This window comes from Crassostrea angulata, chromosome 5 (assembly GCF_025612915.1).
Source record: "Crassostrea angulata isolate pt1a10 chromosome 5, ASM2561291v2, whole genome shotgun sequence".
Lineage (NCBI taxonomy): Eukaryota > Metazoa > Mollusca > Bivalvia > Ostreida > Ostreidae > Magallana > Magallana angulata.
The window spans coordinates 12,726,975-12,750,190 of NC_069115.1; the positions used below are offsets into that span (position 1 = coordinate 12,726,975).

General features: G+C 34.3%; 2 protein-coding genes across 2 annotated transcripts in view; one reads left to right on the top strand and one right to left on the bottom strand.

The window, feature by feature from the left end:
* Positions 1 to 228: 228 nt before the first annotated feature.
* On the bottom strand, positions 229 to 22,288 carry LOC128183298 (major facilitator superfamily domain-containing protein 9-like). The gene is made up of 12 exons (XM_052852257.1): positions 21,131 to 22,288; positions 11,415 to 11,600; positions 10,917 to 10,995; positions 10,385 to 10,584; positions 9,856 to 10,019; positions 9,257 to 9,349; positions 8,562 to 8,667; positions 3,886 to 3,973; positions 2,962 to 3,005; positions 2,466 to 2,595; positions 1,383 to 1,592; positions 229 to 959 (listed from the first exon to the last, which is right to left on the bottom strand). Exons 1-12 carry the CDS (start codon positions 21,458 to 21,460, stop codon positions 229 to 231), a joined length of 2,361 nt encoding a protein of 786 aa, XP_052708217.1. The 5' UTR covers positions 21,461 to 22,288.
* The window catches only part of LOC128183297 (spermatogenesis-associated serine-rich protein 1-like), a 35,975-nt gene continuing 19,520 nt past the window's right edge, over positions 6,762 to 23,216 (top strand). The window contains exon 1 of the mRNA XM_052852250.1: positions 6,762 to 6,986. Coding sequence (XP_052708210.1) covers positions 6,947 to 6,986 — 40 coding nt within the window. The 5' untranslated portion in view covers positions 6,762 to 6,946. The remainder of the gene's footprint in view (positions 6,987 to 23,216) is intronic.

The window sequence follows — 23,216 nt, forward strand, 5'->3', positions numbered from 1 at the left end:
ACTAATACACATGTACATAAGCATGTGCCCAATAAGTTTTGGGGGAGATATCTGAAATTAAAATTTTTAAAAATTTCAAAACCTGATATTTTTCCCAAAGTATCGAGCTAAATTATTAATCCAATTATTATTTATTTTCAAAATAAAACGAAATATAATCTTATAATCATAAATATATATATAGAGAGAGAGAGAGAGAGAGAGAGAGAGAGAGAGAGAGAGAGAATTTCATTGCACCTTTTTCTCTGTGTTAATTTTAGGCTCTTGTGAGCGTACTATCATTATTATCACAGCAACGCTTGATGCAAAGGATCCAACCAATGCAGTTCCTGAAACACTGACTTCCATTACTAGACCGGAAATGAAGGGCGAGAGCATGCGCGCTAATGACATCACACTTTGACTCATACCCATAATTCCTCCGACATTTTTCCCGCCACAACGTTGTATCGTCAAACTAATGGCGGCAACTCGTAACATTGTAGAAATGAGACTTACAGGTGTAAAACAGATGACATACAGTCGTATGTCATTCACTAAACTTAACGAAAGTAACGTTAAAGCTTGAAATGCTGCCATATAGAACACAATCTGTGCGTCACTTCTAAACACTTTTGAGATTCTCCCCACAAGAAATCCACTGAGTGCCGCCACGGTTGCGGAGTATGACGTCAGATTCCCTATACTGCTGGGCGACATCTGGAATTTCTCATTCATTGTCAATGAAAAGTTACTTCTGTAAAGAAGGATAGAAAACCCGAGACAGAATTTGATGAGAAATAAGTCCCAAAGGTTTTTCCAGTCAAACGTTCGGAAGGACTGGATCATCTGCTTCAGACTAAAGCTGTCTTCTCCTATGTTTGGCTTTGTTATTGAATCTTTTGAGTTGGTCCCCATAGAAGGATTGTCTTTTCTGGACACATTAGAATCTTTATCACTGACTGCTGCCCACACCAAAACTGGAAGTTCATGGATAAATAGGATTACAGTTTCTTTCATTCATATAATTCGGTTTAATTTTACGACATATATTATAACTAGTATTTTGCCACAAAACTAATCATTCTTACAATGCATGAATACTAGTATATTAAATGTAAAACATGATAGAGATGCAGCACTGAAAGACCATGCATGTTAATAAAGTCCTAGGAAGCCAATGGCATTATATTTTTACTACAGACATTATGCTATTACTGCCTTAACCTTTGACCTTCGACTTAGCTTAGTGTGAAAAATATCCTCAAAAAGTTCAAATTTTGAAGATACTGAAACAGAGAGAAAGAGACACACTTTTCTGAGAGGGTTATAATAAAGAATAAAAAAACAGCTGTTGTAAATAATGGAAAAATGTACAGGTACAATAATTATTACAAACTCACCTGCGTTGAGTACAAATATCACAGTACACAGTAAAGCCACTTTGTAGAAACCGCCACTGGTCTCTGCCAGCCTTCCCCCCACCATTGGCCCCAGGATAAAGCCCATACTGGAGGCGGCATTAAACGTTCCCAGAACCCCCGACTGGTCAGGCTGGGGGGTCACCTCCGCCAGGTATGACCTTGACACGCTCTGACTGTGCTTGAAAATTCCTGGATAAAGGAAAAGAAGAAATTATGGAAAATGTGAAAAAGCTTGCATAATAGTACATGGACTCTTCTGACATGTTCTTCATTTACTTTTATCTAATTGAGTGATGATATATAATTACATGTACATGTATGTAATTCAGAAACTATTACTACTAGTAATCAAAGCATTTTATCATTCTTTTATTGAAACACAATCGGAATCTTGCTTTATAATGGCTTTAGATTTTATTCATTCCAAAGATTCTAGCTTTCAAATACTACATGTATTAACAAGATGTAAATTCAAAACCTCAACATACAATCATGTACATGTATAATACACAAAACATTGTCATTATCTGGCTCTGGCACCAAGTAAGACTGGAATCCTATTGAGTTGGCTGCGTTTACTTGAAGGAATTATAAAAGTGGGCTGTGTTTACCTGTAGGAATTAATGGAGTGGGAGTGGGCTATATTTACCTGTAGGAATCAATGGAGTGGGAGTGGGCTGTGTTTACCTGTAGGAATTATGGGAGTTGGCTGCATTTACTTGAAGGAATTATAAAAGTGGGCTCCGTTTACCTGTAGGAATTACTGGAGTGGGATGAGTTTACCTGTAGGAATTATAAGAGTCTGCTGCATTTACCTGTAGGAATTATAGTAGTAAGTTGTGTTTACCTGTAGAAATTATAGGGGTGGGCTGTGTTTGCCTGTAGGAATTATAGGAGTGGGCTGTGTTCACCTTTAGAAATTATAGGAATGGGCTGTGCTTACCTGTAGGAATTTTAGGAGTGGGCTGTGTTTACCTGTAGGAATTATAGGAGTGGGCTGTGTTTACCTGTAGGAATTATAGGAGTGGACTGTGTTTACCTATAGGAATGGGCTGTATTTACCTGTAGGAATTCTTGAGACCAGCAGAAGAATGAGAGTGGTGGAGAAACTGAGGAGGAAATATCCCCCCGCCGAGGCCAGCAAACAGAACAGGAGGCAGAACTTTCTCCCCACATCATCACTCCACTGGCCCTGTAACACAGAATAGTCATACATACATGATTATATACACATCATCACTACACTGGTCTTGTAATATATAACAGTCATACATGTATACTGTCACCGTGGTTTCATCAATATTTGCTTAACACCATTTTTTCCTGGATTTCTTGTTGTGTTTATCCACACAATTGAATGGTCACTGAAAGGCAATATCTAATAACATATTTTATTGATAAAATTCTGTGATTTTTACTATATCCACAAACAAATGATGCCCAGGAATATTAATGAAACCATCATATGGTATATACATCTTTATGTACACTTTAATTTTACCCATTCAATTTGAAACTGTTTTGCTGCATTGTTACATGTATGTTACAATGAACTTACCACAATTGGACTGGAGAACAGCTGTAAGGCACCGTATGTTGATCCTGCAAAGCATTTTTTCCACATATACATGTAATTTTAAATCAATTAGCAATGCCAATATACAAACTCATGTTTATCCTAATGACACATCTCCAAAAAGCATTGTTTCATGGACTCATTGACATATACATGTACATGTACAGTACACTTTTCCATCATTCATGCTAAAATGATGTTTTTCCTATTCTAATCAGCTTTTCACACATTTAAGAGAAAATATCTGTAACTATGCAATATAAGATATTTACATGTACTTCGAGTCTAAAAATATCAAATACATACATAAAAATAATTTTAATGAATATTATTAACTGGTATTTTCTTAACTGGGTTTCACTGCATATTCAAAATACGCAAAATAAATTTTCTGTGTTTACCCTAGATGTCAGCATGCAGTGATGGTTCAATACTGAACAATAAGAAGACTTAATATAAAAAGTGGCACTATTGACTTCTTGTATTGTACCATGCAAACAAATTAATAGTTTTCTGAACACAACACAAGTTGTAATTGCTTGTATTGCTGGTATAGTCAAAGAAAAAATAAAATTTAAAATGATTGCAAATGCATTAATTACAATAGCAAAATAAGGTATCTAACAGTATTTTTAATAAATATTTGCATTTCACGTGAAAAAACATCGTTTACGCAAAATCTCCCCCTTAGCCAAGTTGGTAAGGGGGAGATTCTCCCACATAGCAGCTTTGAAAGGTTAACAGGTATGGTACATGCCATGAAATATCATATGTATATACATGTATGTCCAGGGATATCAGATACATCTTCTGAGCAATTTATTTATTACTTCTCTGAGATATCTGCAGATATTTTCCTGACATTAGATATTTATCTGAGGTTTTAGATATTTTTCAGATATTTACCTATGATCCCTGTTATTGTAGGTGTGGCTCCTAATTCCTTGGCGTGTGTTGATATGAGAGGAAGGACCATGCTAACCCCAAACAGGTCCTGTAATAGAATCAAACAAATTAATATCATTAGGTGTAAGAAACCCTTTTATATACCATCCCATTGATGACAAGCAAACTTGAAGGTAAAGCTTTACACAAATTTACAGTGCAGCTTGTCTAAAGTAATCAGACACAACTCAAGAGCTTGCAAAATACTACACATGTTCTTGTGAAACACAAAAATGTCAAGTTAAATATGCATTGTACAGGAAAAGCTCTACAGATGTTAGATTTGTCTTCCTTAGTCAGTCCCAGTTACTGTGTCCATTATTTTTGACAAATTTTAACGAAAAAACACACGTCAATGAAGCAGAATTGAAATCAATGTAAGGGAAGATCAAGATTTCTTCATTGACACTCCATCTATTTTTACCCAGAGAAGTTAACATGAACTAATTAAAAACAAATTTCTAACAAAGATTTTGGGTTGTGAACTGAAACCAGAAGCAGTAGAGGGGGCCACAGGCGTCTAAAAACAGAAAATCTGGACTATTTTCATTCCAGTGGTTGAAGGTAGATTGGACATAGACGTAGCGGTATCTATTTAATAATAATTATCAGATGTTGAGCAAAAAGTAGTGGAAATAAAACTTGGGACAGAGTCATGTATAGTACAAAGAACGTATAAAGTGTACTAACATGTCCCTGCTAGTACTAAAAAGAAGGCAATATTATTATTAGTGATATGATATGTCTTCTCCATACTTTTTTTATAATTATTAAAATTTGATGTCAACTTAAAAGGTCATTGAGTACAGACGCCTGCTGATTCTGTAAACAATGTTAAATACAGCAATCACATTAATCTTACTATTATTTCCTTAGACAAGACGCTTGAGAACATCAACATGTAGATCATTTAAAGGGTCGATTACCAAATAAACATAAATTCATTTTGAAATATCATGACCCCCATGATTACGAAACCCTGCCTCCGAGTCGGAAGTAGTAAGATTTTACAAGAAAGTACGTGTTTGCCAATCTAATCATATCGGTTACTTTCGTTTGATCCAATGAACACAATTACAAGACACTGACTGCCTTACCAAAAATCCAGAGAAGTACATGCACAACACATTCTGTCGTCTTCTGCCAGTATTTTTGTCCATCGTTTCCTGTGCGAGTTATCTCCTCCCGGATGTGACCATTTCAGTAAGTCGTACTAAGTTTGTTCGTTTTACACCCCCCCCCCTGTCATGTTTATGTGTAATAGGGTTTATTAATGACAAAAATTATAATTTGTAACATCTGTACTATATTATGCTTCAGTCTTTTCATTTTGGAAATTCTAAATTTGTAATTGGAAAATAATTAGTTTACTCTGAACTATGGAAAGTTGCATTCACATAATAATTGTTGGTAATTTCATCTTGACATCTCCCTTCCCTGAATCTTGGCATCAATGTCATTATTCTTTAATTATTGTCAAATTAACGGTCAGATCTGAGAAATACGTTTCTTTGATTAATTCATGGTTAGAATTACGGTTTCCTGTCTCCCAAATGTGAGCGTTGTAAAATTCTGCTTGCTGATGCAAATTTATTTGAAACTTTTTAATTAATTCTATTGATCAGTTTAGGTGAGAGTAGGCGGAGTTGTCAAAGATGAAAAGTGTGTGAGTGAAAATTGTGTGTTCTTCTATTTCCGACCTTTGTTAAATTGAGTTGTACTTTTGTATGTAATCTGAAATACTGATTTTCGAACTTAATAAATTTTGGAAATTTTAAAAACGGTATTTATTATTCAACATCAAAGGGAATACGTTACACCCAAACCCATTGGCAATTTTTCACCTTTTTTATTGGAGTATTTTTTTCTCAATGCATTTGCCAATATCACGAGCTAATCAATTTAGATTTAATTTAAAACATTAAAACAAAGGTAACATATACGTTACGTGATTAAATACCATTTCGGTAAGGATTTATAGGATATATTTATTATGGGGTTTTTTTCATTACCAGAAAAAATGAATTACGCAATTTTTTCAAGGTGCTTAAAGTTATTCTCAGATTCATGTAATACATATATATGTATCTTCACCTTTCTATATTTTGTCACATCTTTACATTAAGTTAAAAAAAAAATCTGATTCACAAATTCTTTTTTTTTTTTTTTTTATTTTAACACTTGTAGAATTACTTACAGTATGGTATGCATAATCAAACATATTCCATACATGTAAAATAGAATCTAAACATGTCAATCAGTTTTACATAGAATTATTCAAATACGTGCATCAGATTACTATAAGCTTAAATCATAATTGCCATAATTTAAGGCAAAAACCCTTTAAAATCTATTATGAATAATGAGAAAAATATACCTTTTCATTATTATTAATATGAAATTATAAAATTTATAACAAGTAAAAGAGTAAACTTTTAATATGCAACTATTTTCAATCAATATTTTACGAACTTGGCTGAAAATCACACATCCGTTTATATTAGTATATTGCAACCAGACAGCATCGAAATATTTTTACTCATAACTGTTAGTAATAGTTAAACAAAATGCTGGATTTTATTTTCCCACTTTATCTGTTTGCCGATACTAATCTTATAGAGCATACATACAGAGACACACTTTAATTCAAACTGATACATCGAATTCCAGCAGAATGATTTATATACACAGTAAATAATTCTTATCTACAGGTACATTTTTAGATAAACAAAGGCCGTTCATTTAAAAGGAGCAGGCCCGCTTTTGTCAGTTTGGTTAAATTTTTACGGAATACAAAAGACGCATCATGCACGCTGGATCAAATTGATCGCGTCCTCAGTTTAAAAAAGGTTTAAACCTGCTTTACAGCTGTCGGTCGTCTGTTTGCATAGAATCAGTACTTACCTTGAGGACTCTCCACGATCGCTAGGGGTAGATCTAGAAAAAAGAGAGAAAGAGAGAGAGGGCGAAGGGGAGAAGAAAGCGTCCGCTTCACGAAGGTTTCTGACACAGAAATGGAAAAATGATCATCGGACCCAGGGTCAGATCTGCAGAGTTCTTGGGTGAGTAATTGAGGTTGATTTTGTGTCAGACTCTCAGAGATTCTTTAGCACGAGGCATCTTGGGCATGTTTGTTTTCGCTGTAAATTGACCATATATAATTCTGAACTTACAACGTCGTAGTAAGTTTCTAAATAATAATGCACAGTTTTCAAATCATTGCAATTAATGGATCCCTTAAGGTTTTGATATGCACGCTACTATATAAAGCACGAACGATTATGAAATGAATAGCTTAATTGTGTATAGTACATTTATTATCTGTTAAATTAGTACACGTATAGTATGCTCGCATATACTGAGTCGCGTCCACATCGATGGGCCAATCCAACAATTACTACTAAGCCATCAACTGTTTCTTGGTACGAAGCTATGATACTATACATGATGAACAAATAATTAAACATATCTAGATATCCGCCCATCAGAAAGCTTAAAAGAGATATATATTATTATTCAATATACATGTACGTACGCGCGTTTTCATATATCTTATAGACTAAAATTTCGATCGGTATAAATGTAGGATCCACTAGAAATCGTTCTAACGAACAAAGATGTCTTGGCATTATTTCCTTATCTACATGCATGTGCCTTCGCCTCTTTGACAAATCAAAACCCGGCAGAATTTTTTAAAAAATAATATTTTACAAGGCAGACTAATTAAGAATAAACAGATAAAACAATATGTTTGTTAATTAGATCCCTTTTATTTCGTTAACAAAATGTATGTTATTTATCTCTATCACAAGGAATTAGTACCCATAGCTATCCGACTGACTATATCAAATCTATAGATAATATTATAATAATTAATCATACAAAGTGCTCAAATACAAATATATAGTTTTTATTAGTTTTCTACTTATCTTTGTGTTAATTAATATGTTTTTATAATTGCTAATATGTGTTTACTTCAAGTGTAATGGAAGTAAAAAATACAAGTACACAAATTGCCCGTATCAAGAAGTTCATGCGTCCTTCAAAGACAAGCTGGTCGATCTAAGTCTATGGATTTCATTTATTTCATGTAAGAAACAAAATACGTGTACATGTAAAATAAATCTCATTCCTTGCTCCATGTAACGTCATCTCACAAAGGCAAACGTATAAGATCCGCTCCTGTTTTAAAAGACATCTATAGAAAAGGAGCAAATCATAACATTTGGCTGAAAAATTATCGATATCGACAATGATTGTCAGCTGAGTGGTGTAACTTAAGGGTTATCTCCCTTCTACTGATGTTCATGGCGTACACTACAAACAGTGTTTACAATTATCACTGGTTTCACAGATAGCACCTGTCATTTCACGATTCAATCAAAAACCAAAATGGCTAAAAAGAGCAAAAAAAAAAAACAAACAATTAAAACAACTGGTACAAAGAACAATTACATGTATTACTAGGTGAATGAGAAAGAATTTTTTTCAATGTAACATTTTTGTTTTTCCTTGCAAACACCTCTCTCTCTCTCTCTCTCTCTCTCTCTCTCTCTCTCTCTCTCTCTCTCTCTCTCTTATATAGGTCATAAGGTGGTTCTCTTAAGGTCACAATCCATCTCCGTGGAGACCACCACGCCTTTGGTCCATTCGGAACTCTCCACCGGAACTGGGCTCAAGTTTGGCCTGGCTGCGAGTACATACAGACTGAGCTCTAGAATATACTCCTGCCACGAAACGTTCCTATAATTAAACAAAATATTCAATTATTCATGATATACAGTTTACATGTATGTGCAACTTCAGACTGCAATGCAGCTCATATACAAAGCAGAGTCTGTTTGATGTGTACAAAAATGCATTGTTATTCAATAATTAAGAATACGAGAATCATCTAGCATTTCTTTTTGTATACGCAATTTATGATAAATAACCTGATTTTAATTCAATAAAACATCTTTTAAATCTATATTCATATCCAAAAAAAAAGAAATACGTAGTACATGTAAGTCAAGACCTTTCGCTTGTTCAGTCATTTTTAATATAAAATTATTCATCAATCCACCTTCCATCGTAACAATACATGGTTATATTTCTTATTAAGAATTATTATACAGGTACTTTTGTTTAAAGTCTACAATGTGAGTTTTTATAACACTTTCAGACTTAATCTCAGCGAGATTCGTCGACGTCGAGACTGAAAATTTTCGACGAATCTCGCTGAGATTATTTCAGACTATGGCCTTTTCTCTATTCTGCCTGACGTCATAATCCCCTTCCTACTAAATAAATAACTACCTTTTGTACAATGTACATGTAGCTGTTTATTTACCTCGATTTGTCTGCTTCCGTGTCCATTGTAAAGGACAGACTCTCGGTCAGGACGAACGCTAACTCTTCTTCCTTCTTCGAAAATACGGCAAACCTTGACAACAGATAAAAATCACCAAGTATGATTATAGCATGGAGTTCAGCAATGAACGTGCATTGTATTGAGCTATATGACACAATATAGCGGCAGGTACATTTATTCAAAGAGGGATATACATGCATAACTGAATTTTTCATCTTGAGAGATACATTTTTATTTTTTAATATTTTTTAGGGGTTTTTTTGTTGATCTGATCATCTATTTATAATTGACGATTATCTAAAGAAATCCTCTGCATTTTACCTAAGATATGACATTGCATCTATTTTTGCCATCACGTTCAACACTTTAAAAGACGATTTAGATTTGCAAATGTAAACTTATTAAAACACCTTTCGTACAAGTACATGTAATAGCTTGACTTCTTAAATAAAGAATCTTCATCCGTATAGTAATTAAATGTTCTAGCTGCTGTTGAATATGCTGCCTGCATTCAAACTAAGTTTTAGTATCTATATTGTCCGGGTTTTTTGACAAATCGTTTGCCTTTTATTACTCACCCATTAAGTGTGTCGTCACATTCTATAAATAGCGTGTAGTATGCGGCAATGGCTTTCTTTGCGTTCACTTCCGTTATGTTTCCTTGGTGACTGTCGTCATAGATACGGAAGAGTCGCCTTGCGATTTCAATTTCCCTTGGTGACATGAGATGAACATTTGAGTTCTACACATTAAAAAAAATTGAACAATTAAAGTTAAATTGACAACGAAATATCATTTTCTGAAATACAGCTGTTTTACAGACTTTTTCTGTAATTAGTTAACAAAGTCTTTGCATTAGTTCTTAAACAAGGCTCAATTGATGGTTGTGGTCATACTAAACTGTACATGTACATATAACATACATAAACTTATATATATAAACCGCCTTTAGAAGGAGATCTTTATTCAAATAATTATATAAAGGAAAATATTCAGTTTCGGAGCTAAAATTTCATATCTAATATCTGGAGGTACTTGTAGTTCTTATGGTCAATTTATTAACCATTCCGCCTCCTTAAAATAACAAATTTTATGGTCCCATTTTACCTTGCTGCGCTTCTTTAGAATCCGAATGGATTCGAAATTGATAAACTCCCACCACGTAATGGATCCTGTGTTATCTTTGTCGATCCGGTGGAATCTCGCGAGATCTTCTTGAAGAGATTCTTTTGGTAAAGTTCCACCATCTTCGTCGGCATAGCAACGTTTTCGGTATTCCATAAAATCCTCTAATCCAATGCTCGAATCTTCAAGTAAAATCAGATAAAACTACAAATTATCCGCGAGACTTATTTTTGCTTAGCGTTGTATAACCGATTAACATTGTCTCAACTATATAATATTGTCGAATATATTTGCATGTGTTATTAACTAGAGTTGTTTAAATATTTTTTCAGTCAATGACGAATACAAAATGGGGTTATTTGATACACATGTATGTATATACGTAAACTTGAAGCAACAAACTATTTACCAAAACATTTTCAATAAAGTATTAGGATAAACCCTCAAATGTTCATAAATCGTGGGGTACAATGTATGTGTGGGTTTTTTTTCATTGCATATATATCATGTCTACCTTGTGCAACTTCGTAGCGATCTAGGGAAGAAAACAGGTTATGTAATTCTTCCTCTGTCAGTAGACTGCTCAGGTCGTCCTGTAAAATAACGCAAAATGTTAATGTAAAGACAGGGAATTAAATGTATTTGAATTGTTTATTCCTGCATGACTCATGATGAATATGTATCAAATAAACAACCGATTCGATCAAAATTTACATGTAAGATATTATTTCCGAGATAAACATTTTTAAATACTTTTATGAGGAATAAATATCCTTTTTCTCCATAACTGCAATTCTAAGAAAACTTTGATAAAAATATCAAATATTATAATTAATTACGAATATAGAAAAACAAAATCATATAAGGTAATAAATATTAGATAAATGTAGTCAATATCAATCCTCTCGTCATTAATTTCATGAATGCAACTATGATAAATTTTCCGATTTTGCAGCATATGATATTTGGAGGAGCAGGGTGGAAGTTTAGGCGAGGGGCAGGGGTGCCTTACGCAGTTTTGGCAGCTCCAGCCCGTGGCTTTGAGGGCTTTCTTTAAGAGGACAGATGAGGCAGGGTCGTTGCATTGACCTAGTTTTCGAAGACAACTTTCATGATATACTTTATAACAAATGCGGCATGGATAGGTTTCTCTTCCGGTGTAAACACTACACACATGACATAGCTCTTCCGGTTCAACCTAAAAAGAGAGCAAGAAGGAAACATTTATATCGACTGAATGCATAATTAAATCAATTAGAACTTACAATGACACCTTTGATCTACGTTGTGTATAGGCCAATAGGCACAAGCCAAACAGATTTATCAAATACATGCAGGTATCATTTGAACACCGATTACATACAGAGCATAATTACCCATTTGCATGATAGTACACTTCACTTTTATCGTTTATGTGCAGGTGTAATAAGCAGTAGCTGCATGAAATAATGACCGTCACGTCTAAACAAAAATCTTTTTAATAAGAAAACACCCTTCAACTTTAATTTTAAAAACGTGTTTTATCACCTCTAGCCGTTGGGTCCCTATTTCCAGACTATCTGACTTTTATGATTGGAAGATATTTTATGACTTGTAACATGTCGGTCCAGGCCGTTGGCTCTGTTTTCAAAACATTAAACGTATTACAGTTTCCCTGATCCCCAGCCTCAAAGTATTTCTTTTTCATTATAAAAATGTTATTAATTATCCTTCAAACTTTATGAATGAAGTAAAATAAAAAGAAGCGTTTTGACCAATTTTGACCGCGATAGATAAAATGCAATAAATATTCAAACTAAGATCAAATTAGAAAAAAACGGTTGTGCCGGTGCATCAGTGGCTCGAAACCATTCATCTTCATATAGTAGGTCTCCATGGAGCCACTTAGCCAAGCAGTTCGTAACTATGGGTAATATTAATTGACACTATTACACTAATAAAATTTGTCTATAAAAGGGCAGATTTACAGTACGAATAAAAAAATCCTGGTAATTAAGAGTTATCGAACATTGCTGAGGAGCGGATTACGTTACATGTAACTTCCATTATTATATAGTACTCTGTACTTCATAACGTTTTACATATTGCTGAAGATTAGAACCATTTAACAAAAGCTTGGACTTTGGGTAGTTGTGTCAAACAGCAATGTGACGTAGTTCTGTCTATTTCATTGCTGGCCACTCAACCAATGCTTTTTAAAATGAACAAGATTTTTCTGGCTTTTGAGCTACGACTACGCAATAGGTGCATCATTGAAACCGCGTCATTTTTAACTTGTTTTGACGCAAGAAATAGATAGCTACGTCCAACTGAAAGTCCAATGTCTTGTTAAAATGGTTCTATATTGCTTGTTCTACAGGGGAACACCGGGCCTATGTAAAACTATCTATGCTTCTCACACTCCGTATGTGAAACTCTGTATGTTGCCACGCCGCGCTGAAGTACATTATAGAGTCTGTTCAGTCATGACTTAGACTTTGTACAAGGCTTCTATTCCCGTGACAATTCTTGGGATACGTGATTCAACTACCATATATAAACGGGGAAGGAGCAATTAATTTGAATTATCCCCGGCCTTGGTTCAGGCTCGAGCGCTTGATCTCACGGCAAATTCTCCTTAAAGAAACATGAACTTGAACCTCTGTTTGTGTTCGTTGAACCTATTTTTGTTGAACCATCTTTATATTTTTATATTGCTGTTACTTTGTGCAATTAAGCTAAGAAAATATTATAGATTGTGGTAGAATATCAATGAATGTTCTGGCTTTTGAAAAAAAATATCTGAGATTGTGGAAAATTAATTGTGATCGAATCTTTTATTATAAAAATATGCCTTTCAAATGTTCATACTTTTACAAAAATACATTGACTTACGAGTTTTTATTGACAATCTGCAAATCGTAATAAAATATGATAGTCTGATTGTAATACCAGTCGGTAAGAACGATGATGATGATGATGATGATGATGATGATGATGATGATGTGCTTTTGATTATGATGTTAATGTCATCAATTCACACCTGGTAATAAAATGTTTGTTCGATAGTTAAATCAATTGGACAAGGCTCTCGCGGATTTTTTATGATCTAAAGACAACACGAACAAGAGTTGCGATGAAATCAATTGTTTTCTTCTGCTTTTGCCGACCTTTAGCTGTTATTGACACAACCATTAAAATTATCTCTTTACTTTCCCCCCAATTCTTTGCTGAACTTTGCAGAAGAGTTGACTGGCATGAATTTGCTTCATACAAATGTATATATGTCTGATTTAGGCCCACAATTAAACAAAACCGCCTCTCCTTATTAGCAAAATTAGCAAAATCTTGCGTAAAATCGACCGTGGCTTCATTTCTCTTGAGAACGCTTCTATTGAATCCAGATTGCCGTGCGCCAAGACTACGGATTTTCTGTCAACGGTTTTCAATTCCTCTCCACATATCGATTAAAACCTCTGTGACCGAAATTTCATAACTCGGTCTTATACCACTGCTATCTTTTCTAATAGCAATGATTCCATAATTCACAAAATGATGGCACTGACAGTGACCACGTGAACAAAGACCTATCACGTGACCGCTGGCATCTGTGACATCACGAACAGTTAATGCGTTTAAATTCTCAGTACCATATATTTTGGCAAACACTAATAAGATTTAACAAGTAACTTTAGATTTTACAGTGCCCCTCTCTTTGTAATTTCTTACGTCTGGATCAGTTTGAAAGTATAGATCCTTAAACGGCTAATTGAATAAAGGCTAGTAAAACGACTATAATTTGGTTTCAGAGAAAAAAAAACATGACAGAAAGAAAAGAAAAAGAGTCAATTTTGATATGTTCAACAGACGACTTGTCAAAAATACCAGCACTCTAAATCGACAATTATGGGTTATTTTAAACTTCAAAAATAAACAAAGAGGAAATTTCTTTAACAAAATGGTGTGCCTCTTTTAAATAATATTAATGCATTTCTTTTGGATTTTGATTTTTAATTGGTGTACCTCTTTTTATAATGCATTTCTCTTGGATTTCAAACAGTAATAGAAAAAGAATCTCTCTCTCTCTCTCTCTCTCTCTCTCTCTCTCTCTCTCTCTCTCTCTCTCTCTCTCTCTCTCTCTCTCTCTCTCTCTCTCTCTCTCTCTCTCTCTCTCTCTGAGTTATAAACTGCATATGCATAATAGATAAATAATCGTCTCGGAAGGCTAATAAGTATGACAAAGAAACTACTTTTACCTAGATCCCAATTACATTACATTCATACAATTACGTTTTTTTTCGGATTCTTCTCAAGAAACATTTATCAAGATAAATAGCCGTGCAGAGTACTTCAGAATTAAATGCTAGTTCTTTTAATAACGAGCTATCTAAATCATTTTCATGTTATTGGAAGCTCGTCCTAAGCCTCGTGAGATCTGGGACAGACTTTTAGTATCAATTATTTATATCTACCACATATACGACATATACCACATATACGATTGTACGAGGGATATCTTGGCGGTGCACTTCATAATCCACTTCATTATTACATAACTTACATTTAATATTAAGGGCCTTCTTAAGTGAATCATATCAGATCATTTTCTTCCACAGAATACGGAGAAGACCTTGAAATATTTTTTCACAAGCACAAAGAAAGCGGCTGTCTGTCTCAAGATTTCCTCTCTTTCCTTTTCATTTTTCCGGACCATTCAACATTCCACTTACTATTTGGTTATTTTAAACCTTTGCAATTAAGATATTTCTCATTTTTTTCAAAAATTCTGTGTTACAGCGACAGTACTTAAAATATTAAACAGAATTCATACATGTATGCATTATCAAACGAACCAATTACCTCAGGAAAGGGGTTTGACGAAGCAGTTGAACTTGGGGGCGGGGGGGGGGGGGGGGGTTAGATGATGCTTTCGTTGATCGTTAAAAATGCCAGTTTTTTCTAAAACCATTTTTAGGCCATATGTACTTGTCAATGACTTCCTTTTGAAGAAGAGCTATGTATAACGATATTAATAGGAAAATGCTCCAATTTTTATTTATAGCTTATTTTTTTACTAAATGTTACTATATAACTAAAAATATCATATGTCAAAGTTCAGGGCAGGTCTGATGGTTAATCTGTTGACCACCCAGTCTGCTAAATGAGATATAGTTTCGCTGATAATCTTTTATTAAATAATGATTAAATATATTCATGTTTGAAATGTGTGCAAATGAAATGATATAGTGTTTCATTCGAAGCCACGAAATCCGCGAACTCTAATTCCCACGAAAAATTACATACATTTTGCAAAAGGCATGCGTCAGCTAACCAAGGTATATTGATGAGTGTATATGTATCTGTAAAATTGTTTCAATCTCTAAGGTTTATTTGATCATCCGTGTTTCTCATTTACCTGATTGATTTTTCTATATTTGATGCCTGAGTTGACCACCTGTGTCAATAATACAGGTGTGATTCAATGCTCTCCTACGTGGGGGAGGAAGTTATAAACCCAGATAATGACCACGTGAGCAAACAAAACTCGAAGACTAACGTTTTCTAATTCTTAAAGAGGATACACAGGCGTGGCTTATGTGGAAAAAATGGCATGTTTTCATTGTCCTTTAAATGCTTGCTGATGTTTTTGTAAAGTCATAAAACATGTAATCTAAATTGTGCTGATGTTTGTTGTTAAAATTAGGCAGGATTTTTTGTTGATTTGATTTTTAATGAGATAGTGGTGTTTTGTTTACTTATTTACTTTGTTTATAAATAATTAAAGCGCCATTTTGAAATGTTTTATATAGATATATCAATTCACAGAACAAAAAAAAAATATTTTGACATAAGCTGGTTTCTGATTATTGTACATCTTCGTCTGTCTTGCTCTGTGAAAATAAACTTGTAATATCAGCATTTAACTGACATGCTTCTTTGCTAATTTTGAATGCTTTCTTTGCCTTCTGGTAATGTTTTTGCAAAATTATTACGTGTCGGTTGATTCCAAAATGAGTATTCTACATGTTGCACACAGACTGGACAAATTAATGCTGCTATCCCTCTACATGTACAAGTATACATATACAATGTTGCATAAAAACTGGTACATTTGAATTTTTATGCTGCAATGCTTCTACATGTACATGTCGCATAGGGACTGGTACATGTAAATTTAATGCTGCAATGCATCTGTCCATTTAGTGCGTTTAACCATAGTTGAATTGCTGACTTTATGGCCAATACTGCTATGTAGCATATTTTTTCTGCTCGAAAATTGTTCTCGAAATAAGGTGTACATGTCCTAAAAGCTTTCTCGTTGTTGATAGATACTTTTCCCCTATCTTGCCTGTACATTGTGCCTTCCTTTTGATTTTATGTCCATTTAAATTGGTGTATCTTTAAGGATTTAAAAGTTCTAAATTCTGTTATGATTCTACAAATTTTAAAGTACCAATTTTACATAAGTTTACCGTTGGTGAAATTTAAATTCCATAATTTATGAAACACAGGTTTTATTTTTTATTTTTAGTTTGTTTAGTGTGCGTTGAATGACTTTGCCAAATTTTACCCCACCTTGATAAGTGAACTTGCCACACTTGAAACCGACACACGAATATATTAAATCATACAGTAGTACATGCACATGTATTGACATATGGAAGCGATATGCTTCGATAAAATATACTGTATTAATGGCTACTTATTGACGTTAAAGACGCTTAGATCTATTTTCATGCTGCTGACTGTGAAGAAAGTATCATTGATGCTGTATATATTCATACCTAAAAAAATTATGCTATTTAATGCTTGTTTTAGAGGTCGTTTGTATATAAACATTGATGTTATATTCATACTTGCTTACGTAGAGGTTATTTGCTTGTAGGAGATCTTGAGATTGGGTTTTTATTCTTGTTAAGAGGTTGCTTGAGATTAAAGGATCTTTTTTGCTGATTTATCTTAAATTGCACATTTAGAGGGTTATATATAGGCACATTTAGAGGGTTATATATAGGCACATTTAGAGGGTTATATATAGGCACATTTAGAGGGTTATATATAGGCACATTTAGAGGGTTATATATAGGGTCCTTTATGCTTCATTTAAAATGCTGATTTAGATATGCATGTATGGGGGTCTTTGATGCTGAATCTGAGATCGTTTAGAGGCCAAGTCATGCGTTAAGTCGTTGATGCTGTACATGTCCCCTATATCGATGCTGCATGTATGCTGTGTGACGAAATTCAGTGACGATTTAATGTGAGGAAGTTTACTTACAAAAGATAAACCTTAACACAGTACTAGTAAATTCTGATGTAGTCCCAGTTATTCTAAAAGCCTTACTGGTTAACGTACAATGACGTGGATGCTTAAGTAGTACTAAGTACTAGTGGAAAATGCATCAAGAACGCCAGCGCTGTACACTTATCAGCCACGCGAGGCGTCTACTTTACACAGATACTGGAAACTGATACTGGGAAAACTGTCCAAAAGAGTCACTTTTTATGTTAAACAGTTTGTCACACTCACACTCATACTCATACTCACACGCATCCATCAGACTACATCTTCGAAAGAGCGGGTATCGTAAAATATGTTAAAATTTTTCACACAGATACCCCCCCCCCCTCCCCCTCCGTTAACCCATATTAAGATAATTTGTTCGTCTGTCTGTGTATATTTGTATGCTAGTTAATCGATTTGATTTTGAGAATAGCTTAAGATAAAAAATCAATGCGTTATTTTTTTTTTCCTTTAATAACATACTTTTCGTGCACGTAAGTTTATATTTGATTGTTTAGAATAGAAACATGAAGACGTCCCCGCACGGCGCCACTCCTATAATTCCGTGAAGGCCTATACACGCGATGACAATCCCAAAGTTATGAATAAGAAATGGACCCCAGTGGCTTAACTGTGCCACAAAAAGATTGCACAATCCCTTACTTTGTTCCGATCGACCCCTCCCCTTTTTGTTAGGTCAGGAATCCAGCTGAGCTAGGATGGCAGTCTTTCCGTGCGCCACTGCATTTATAACTCGAGGTATGCATAAGTCTGTGCCATAGTCCCTATATTTGCAACTTTGTTTACGTTTCGTCTCCATTCGCTTGGTTCAGACGTTTTTTGATACCAAAAAATATATATCAAGAACAAAGGCAGGCTCAATATCTAATCTAATTTGAATTTAAATTTGAAGAAAAAAAATATGAAAGTTTGAAACATGACGAAGTCTATGGTTAATTGGTTGCCATAGGAGGGATGGGGTTCAAATAAAGTGAACGCTTTTATTTGTGTGACTTAATGTTCAGAAAGATGCGCGAGGAGATAAATGAACGCAACTCAACACTTGTTTTTTTATGACTTTTTTGTCCAAATTGATTATTTCTTGACGTCAGAAATTCAAATGAGAGTAACAAAAGCATGTAATTCGGATTTTAATCGGTTTATGCTTTTTTTTTTATCTCCACCGCTTGCACCTTTCCTGTACATTGACGCATTTAGCGATTTAAAAATTAATGAAAAGTAAAACCGAATACAGTCCATTGGATTTTGAAACAGAAAACATTAAAAATTCATTTAGTTTTAAATTTCATGAAAAGTATGTTTAATTTGGTAGGTATTGAATTGATATGTACCCCCGCGCAGCGGTTTGTGTATCGTATCAAAATTTTAGAGGCTCTAAACAAGGTTTTTGATACAAAGATAAAACCCCCCATTTGCTGAAATACTGTAATTATGGTCATGCGTCATAGCAATTTAAACACATAGATTTAAAAGTCTTTGCGAAGCAAAACTGAATTGAAAAGGAATCTCTTAAATGTTCAATCAAAGCTAAGATAATGTTATAGGATTATTCTTGATGTAATTGATTTGTATAGAAATCTCTCTCTCTTTCTCTCTCTCTCTCTCTCTCTCTCTCTCTCTGACAAATTGCTAACTCATTCTTAAGTTGACAAAAAAACCTTTCCTTATATATATATATATATATATATATATATATATATATATATATATATATATATATATATATATATATATATATGACGGTGGACTAAATATGATTTTTGTTTGATATGTGATGTTTTTCAGTACCTGTGCAAAAGATGATTCGCCGACATAATGAACTAATTTTATAAGTTGGAAAAGAAATGATTTTTGCCGATATATAATGTTTCTTTACATTTTGTTTTTGTTTTTACCAAGTTCTTCAAAGTTAGAGATAAAAATAAATTGGCTTTCGGCAATCAAGTTAATTTTTATTGCATAATTCACTGGTTTTTCCGTTTTCCCTTACTATATTGAATTGCCATGGCGTCTTGTCCCAATTTTAGGATAGTTAGAATAAACATGTCGTCTAGTAACTTGCTTATTTCTGCTTAACAACTGTAATATTGTAATACGACCAATATCATGTTCAAAACAATACCTCTCTATTAAGGAACTGCCAATTTGGTTGGCTAAATTAGGAAAAAGCAAGTCAGCTATTATTTGGGTTATAATCGTAATAAAACATTTTACATGTTACAATCTTTAAATGTTACAATCTTTAAATCTTGAAACCCACGTTAACCTGTAAAATAGATCGAATTAGCGAATTCGCTTAGATTAACTGAAAGGTCAATTTCATATAAATCATGTTAATCAACTGATATATCACTTAAATTGAATCAAAGGTCGCACATGAAATGTCAAGGTCGCGCATTAAATGTAAAGGTCGCGAATGAAATGTAAAGGTCTCGCATGAAATGTAAAGGTCGCGCATGAAATGTAAAGGTCGCGAATGAAATGTAAAGGTCGCGCATGAAATGTAAAGGTCGCGAATGAAATGTAAAGGTCGCGCATGAAATGTCAGTGTATCAAAAACGTAGCGGTAAGTTATCTTAGATTGACTGAGATGGATTATACAAATGAAAATCAATGAAATGTCAGTAAAATACGAAATTAATGAAGTCAAGACTAGACCTCAGTCAATATAGTCAGTTCTTGAAATGTTACTCTTTCAATATAGATATGTGTATAAAGTTGTTGAATAGTGTGATTTTCGTCGGGGATATAAAGGCGCGAATACCCTTTTCATTTTTTATTATGAATTGAATACTAGTATTCATTTTACACAAGTTTAATACCGTTCATTGAAATAGTCTCAGACTATTTTTATGCTCACAAATATATTGTATGAGTAACGCCTGTGTTGATGGGTATACCGTCAATTACAAACTACATGTATTTATCATTATATGGGTCTCAAGGGATCAGCGGTCACGAATGGTTCTAAACACCAGAAGCACTTGGTTCGAATCCTGGTTGAGACTTAACTACACGTTATTCACCATGCACCTTCAACATTTTTATAACACGAGTCGTTTTCTTCGTCTTTTTGTGCTTTTTGTATGAACCTGTATCGTAAACACGAAAATTTCTATCAATATCATATTTGGAATCATATGACACATGATCCATTCAACTTCCTGTGCATCGAGTACTTGCAGATTTGTTGTGCGAACAACATATACATCAATTAGAGAGGTATTTGCGATGTTCACCAAGCCATTAATAAAGAACATATACCTCGCAGCACTGAAAGCGTTTAACATTGCAATTAGAAAATTGAAGGTTTGTTGGGATTTTTCTCTCTTTTCCTGTATGTATCTTTAGGGGAAATAGACGCATTAACATTTTTGTGATCTTGACTTTTTTGACTTTTGGTTAATTAGCCTTCTCACACATCGTGATGGCGGAATACGTACCTTTTCATTTGAAACATACGGTATGCTGATTGGTACGTCGTCTTCTTTCTCTAAAGTCCGTTTCCGCACCACCTTGTTGAAATCACTGAGACGGAGGACCGACCGGGACTCCAGTTCCGTTTTGGAAATGGTCCTTTCTTTCACCCGCATCCAATGAGATTTCGTTTTGTCTGATGACGTCACACTGTCCACTTTTTCCTCCCTCATGACGATATTGTTACTTTTCTTAGAGTTCTTTTTACGCCTGTGACGTTTGCCCGCGTCCTCAAACGCATTGACGGCTTGGACTTTCCGCCTCACTTGTCCATGACGAGATACGCCTGCTCCCATACTGAACAGAATTCTGGTTACTACCTTGTCATGTGAAAAAACATCCGATTTACCTTTTTTGTTGTTGTTTTGTTACACCCACTACTAAGAGAGTTTAAAAATAAGTTTAAAAAATGTCCACCTTTTAACACAGGAATGAACGTTACAAGCAATTGATTCCTCCACACACCACGTGCTATGTTTACATGCCTCTATCTAAGCCCGGGGATTTCCAATTCAAAGCAATTGATCTAATCGGATTGAATTCTACACAGATCTTTCTGTAGACGAGAGTTGAGACTCTGTCCTTCTGACTTCACTCTGTCACATATACAGTGTAAAGGCGGCCAAGTGTGTTCTCAAATGAGCTCCGTTGATGCATTAAAACTTCCTTATATCAATAGTTTAAAAAAGAGAGTCTCTCTTTTCTCTTTCTCTCTCTCTCTCTCGCTAGCTCTCACTTGAGTTTTTGTGTCATCAATTATAAATTTCCGGAGTGGCCGCGTCAAACTAGAAATTTAATTCCTTTACTGCACAATCTGAAGGTAATTTTTTTTTGCCGTGTAACAATGCGCAATTTTCACTTTTGCTGTGCATGCTCTCCGAGGAAAATCTATGTATAGCTCGCGAGAGAAGAAAAAACCTCTGGCATTGATGGCGAATTAAAAATCACAGTTATGGAAAAAACTCACAAAAGGCTAAAAGGCGTCGAAAATTGAGAGAGCGTGTCTCTCTTGTGTCCATTCGTAAACAAAGAATCCTTTAGGTCTTTGGCGCAGGGTTTTAAAACTGGCGTCAAACGAAAAGCTAAGATAGAACGCTGGAGGGACGGGTTTAATTGATTAAGAAAAGTTTAAAGCTACCTTCGTTATTCGCCATGGATCTCGGGAACAGGAAATCTTCAAATACATTGTTAATGAGAGATCGAGATTTTGTAGGGGGAGAGCTTTAAATCGACGTACGCGGCTTTTTTATCCCACGTTTCACTGTGGGTTTTTTTGTCTTAAAATATATGTACATTCAATAATAAGATCGTAAAAACGAAGAATAGGTAATATTATTTACCCCCTGTGTAGAGAATGCGATCGTATGGTTTTGGTAAATTAAACAAGCACTAGAAATTAGCGACTACACACACTGGGAATTACACTAGAAGAATTTCAGCATGATTTGGGAAATTGTTTAATGGGTTTCGCTGAGATATATTTAGCTTTGCGGGAACATAATTTGAGCAGCAGAAACTAATAACATTGTATATTGCTTTTGAATATTTAATGTTGATGGAGATTCGGCAATATTTAGAATTTCGGAAATGCAATCTTGTTTTTATCATGGAATAAATTGGTTATTCGAAGATTATGCTACAAAAGAACTCGATCCACATACAATGTACATGTCGAATTTATATTGATATGAACCATATACCGCTTCTCAATCAATTCAATTTGAGTCAAGTTTATTGGATCTGGTTTCTAAGGCAACTGGAAGTGTTCTAAATTTGTATCATATTTAATATTAGAAGTTTGAGCAATACAAAGAAAAAACAAAAAGAAATACACAGTATCTATATTTTAACTGATGTACAAAATGTATAAAAATTTAATTTAGCACAATCACTAGTCTAACATATTTGGCGTTTTCCTGTCTTTTTTAAACGATATTGTTATTTTACATGCCAGGAAAATGTAAAAATCGTTCACAAAAGCCAGGAACACGTCAGATATTTCGGACTAAACAATCACATGATAAACTAACAGGGAAATCTGTTGTTTTATTA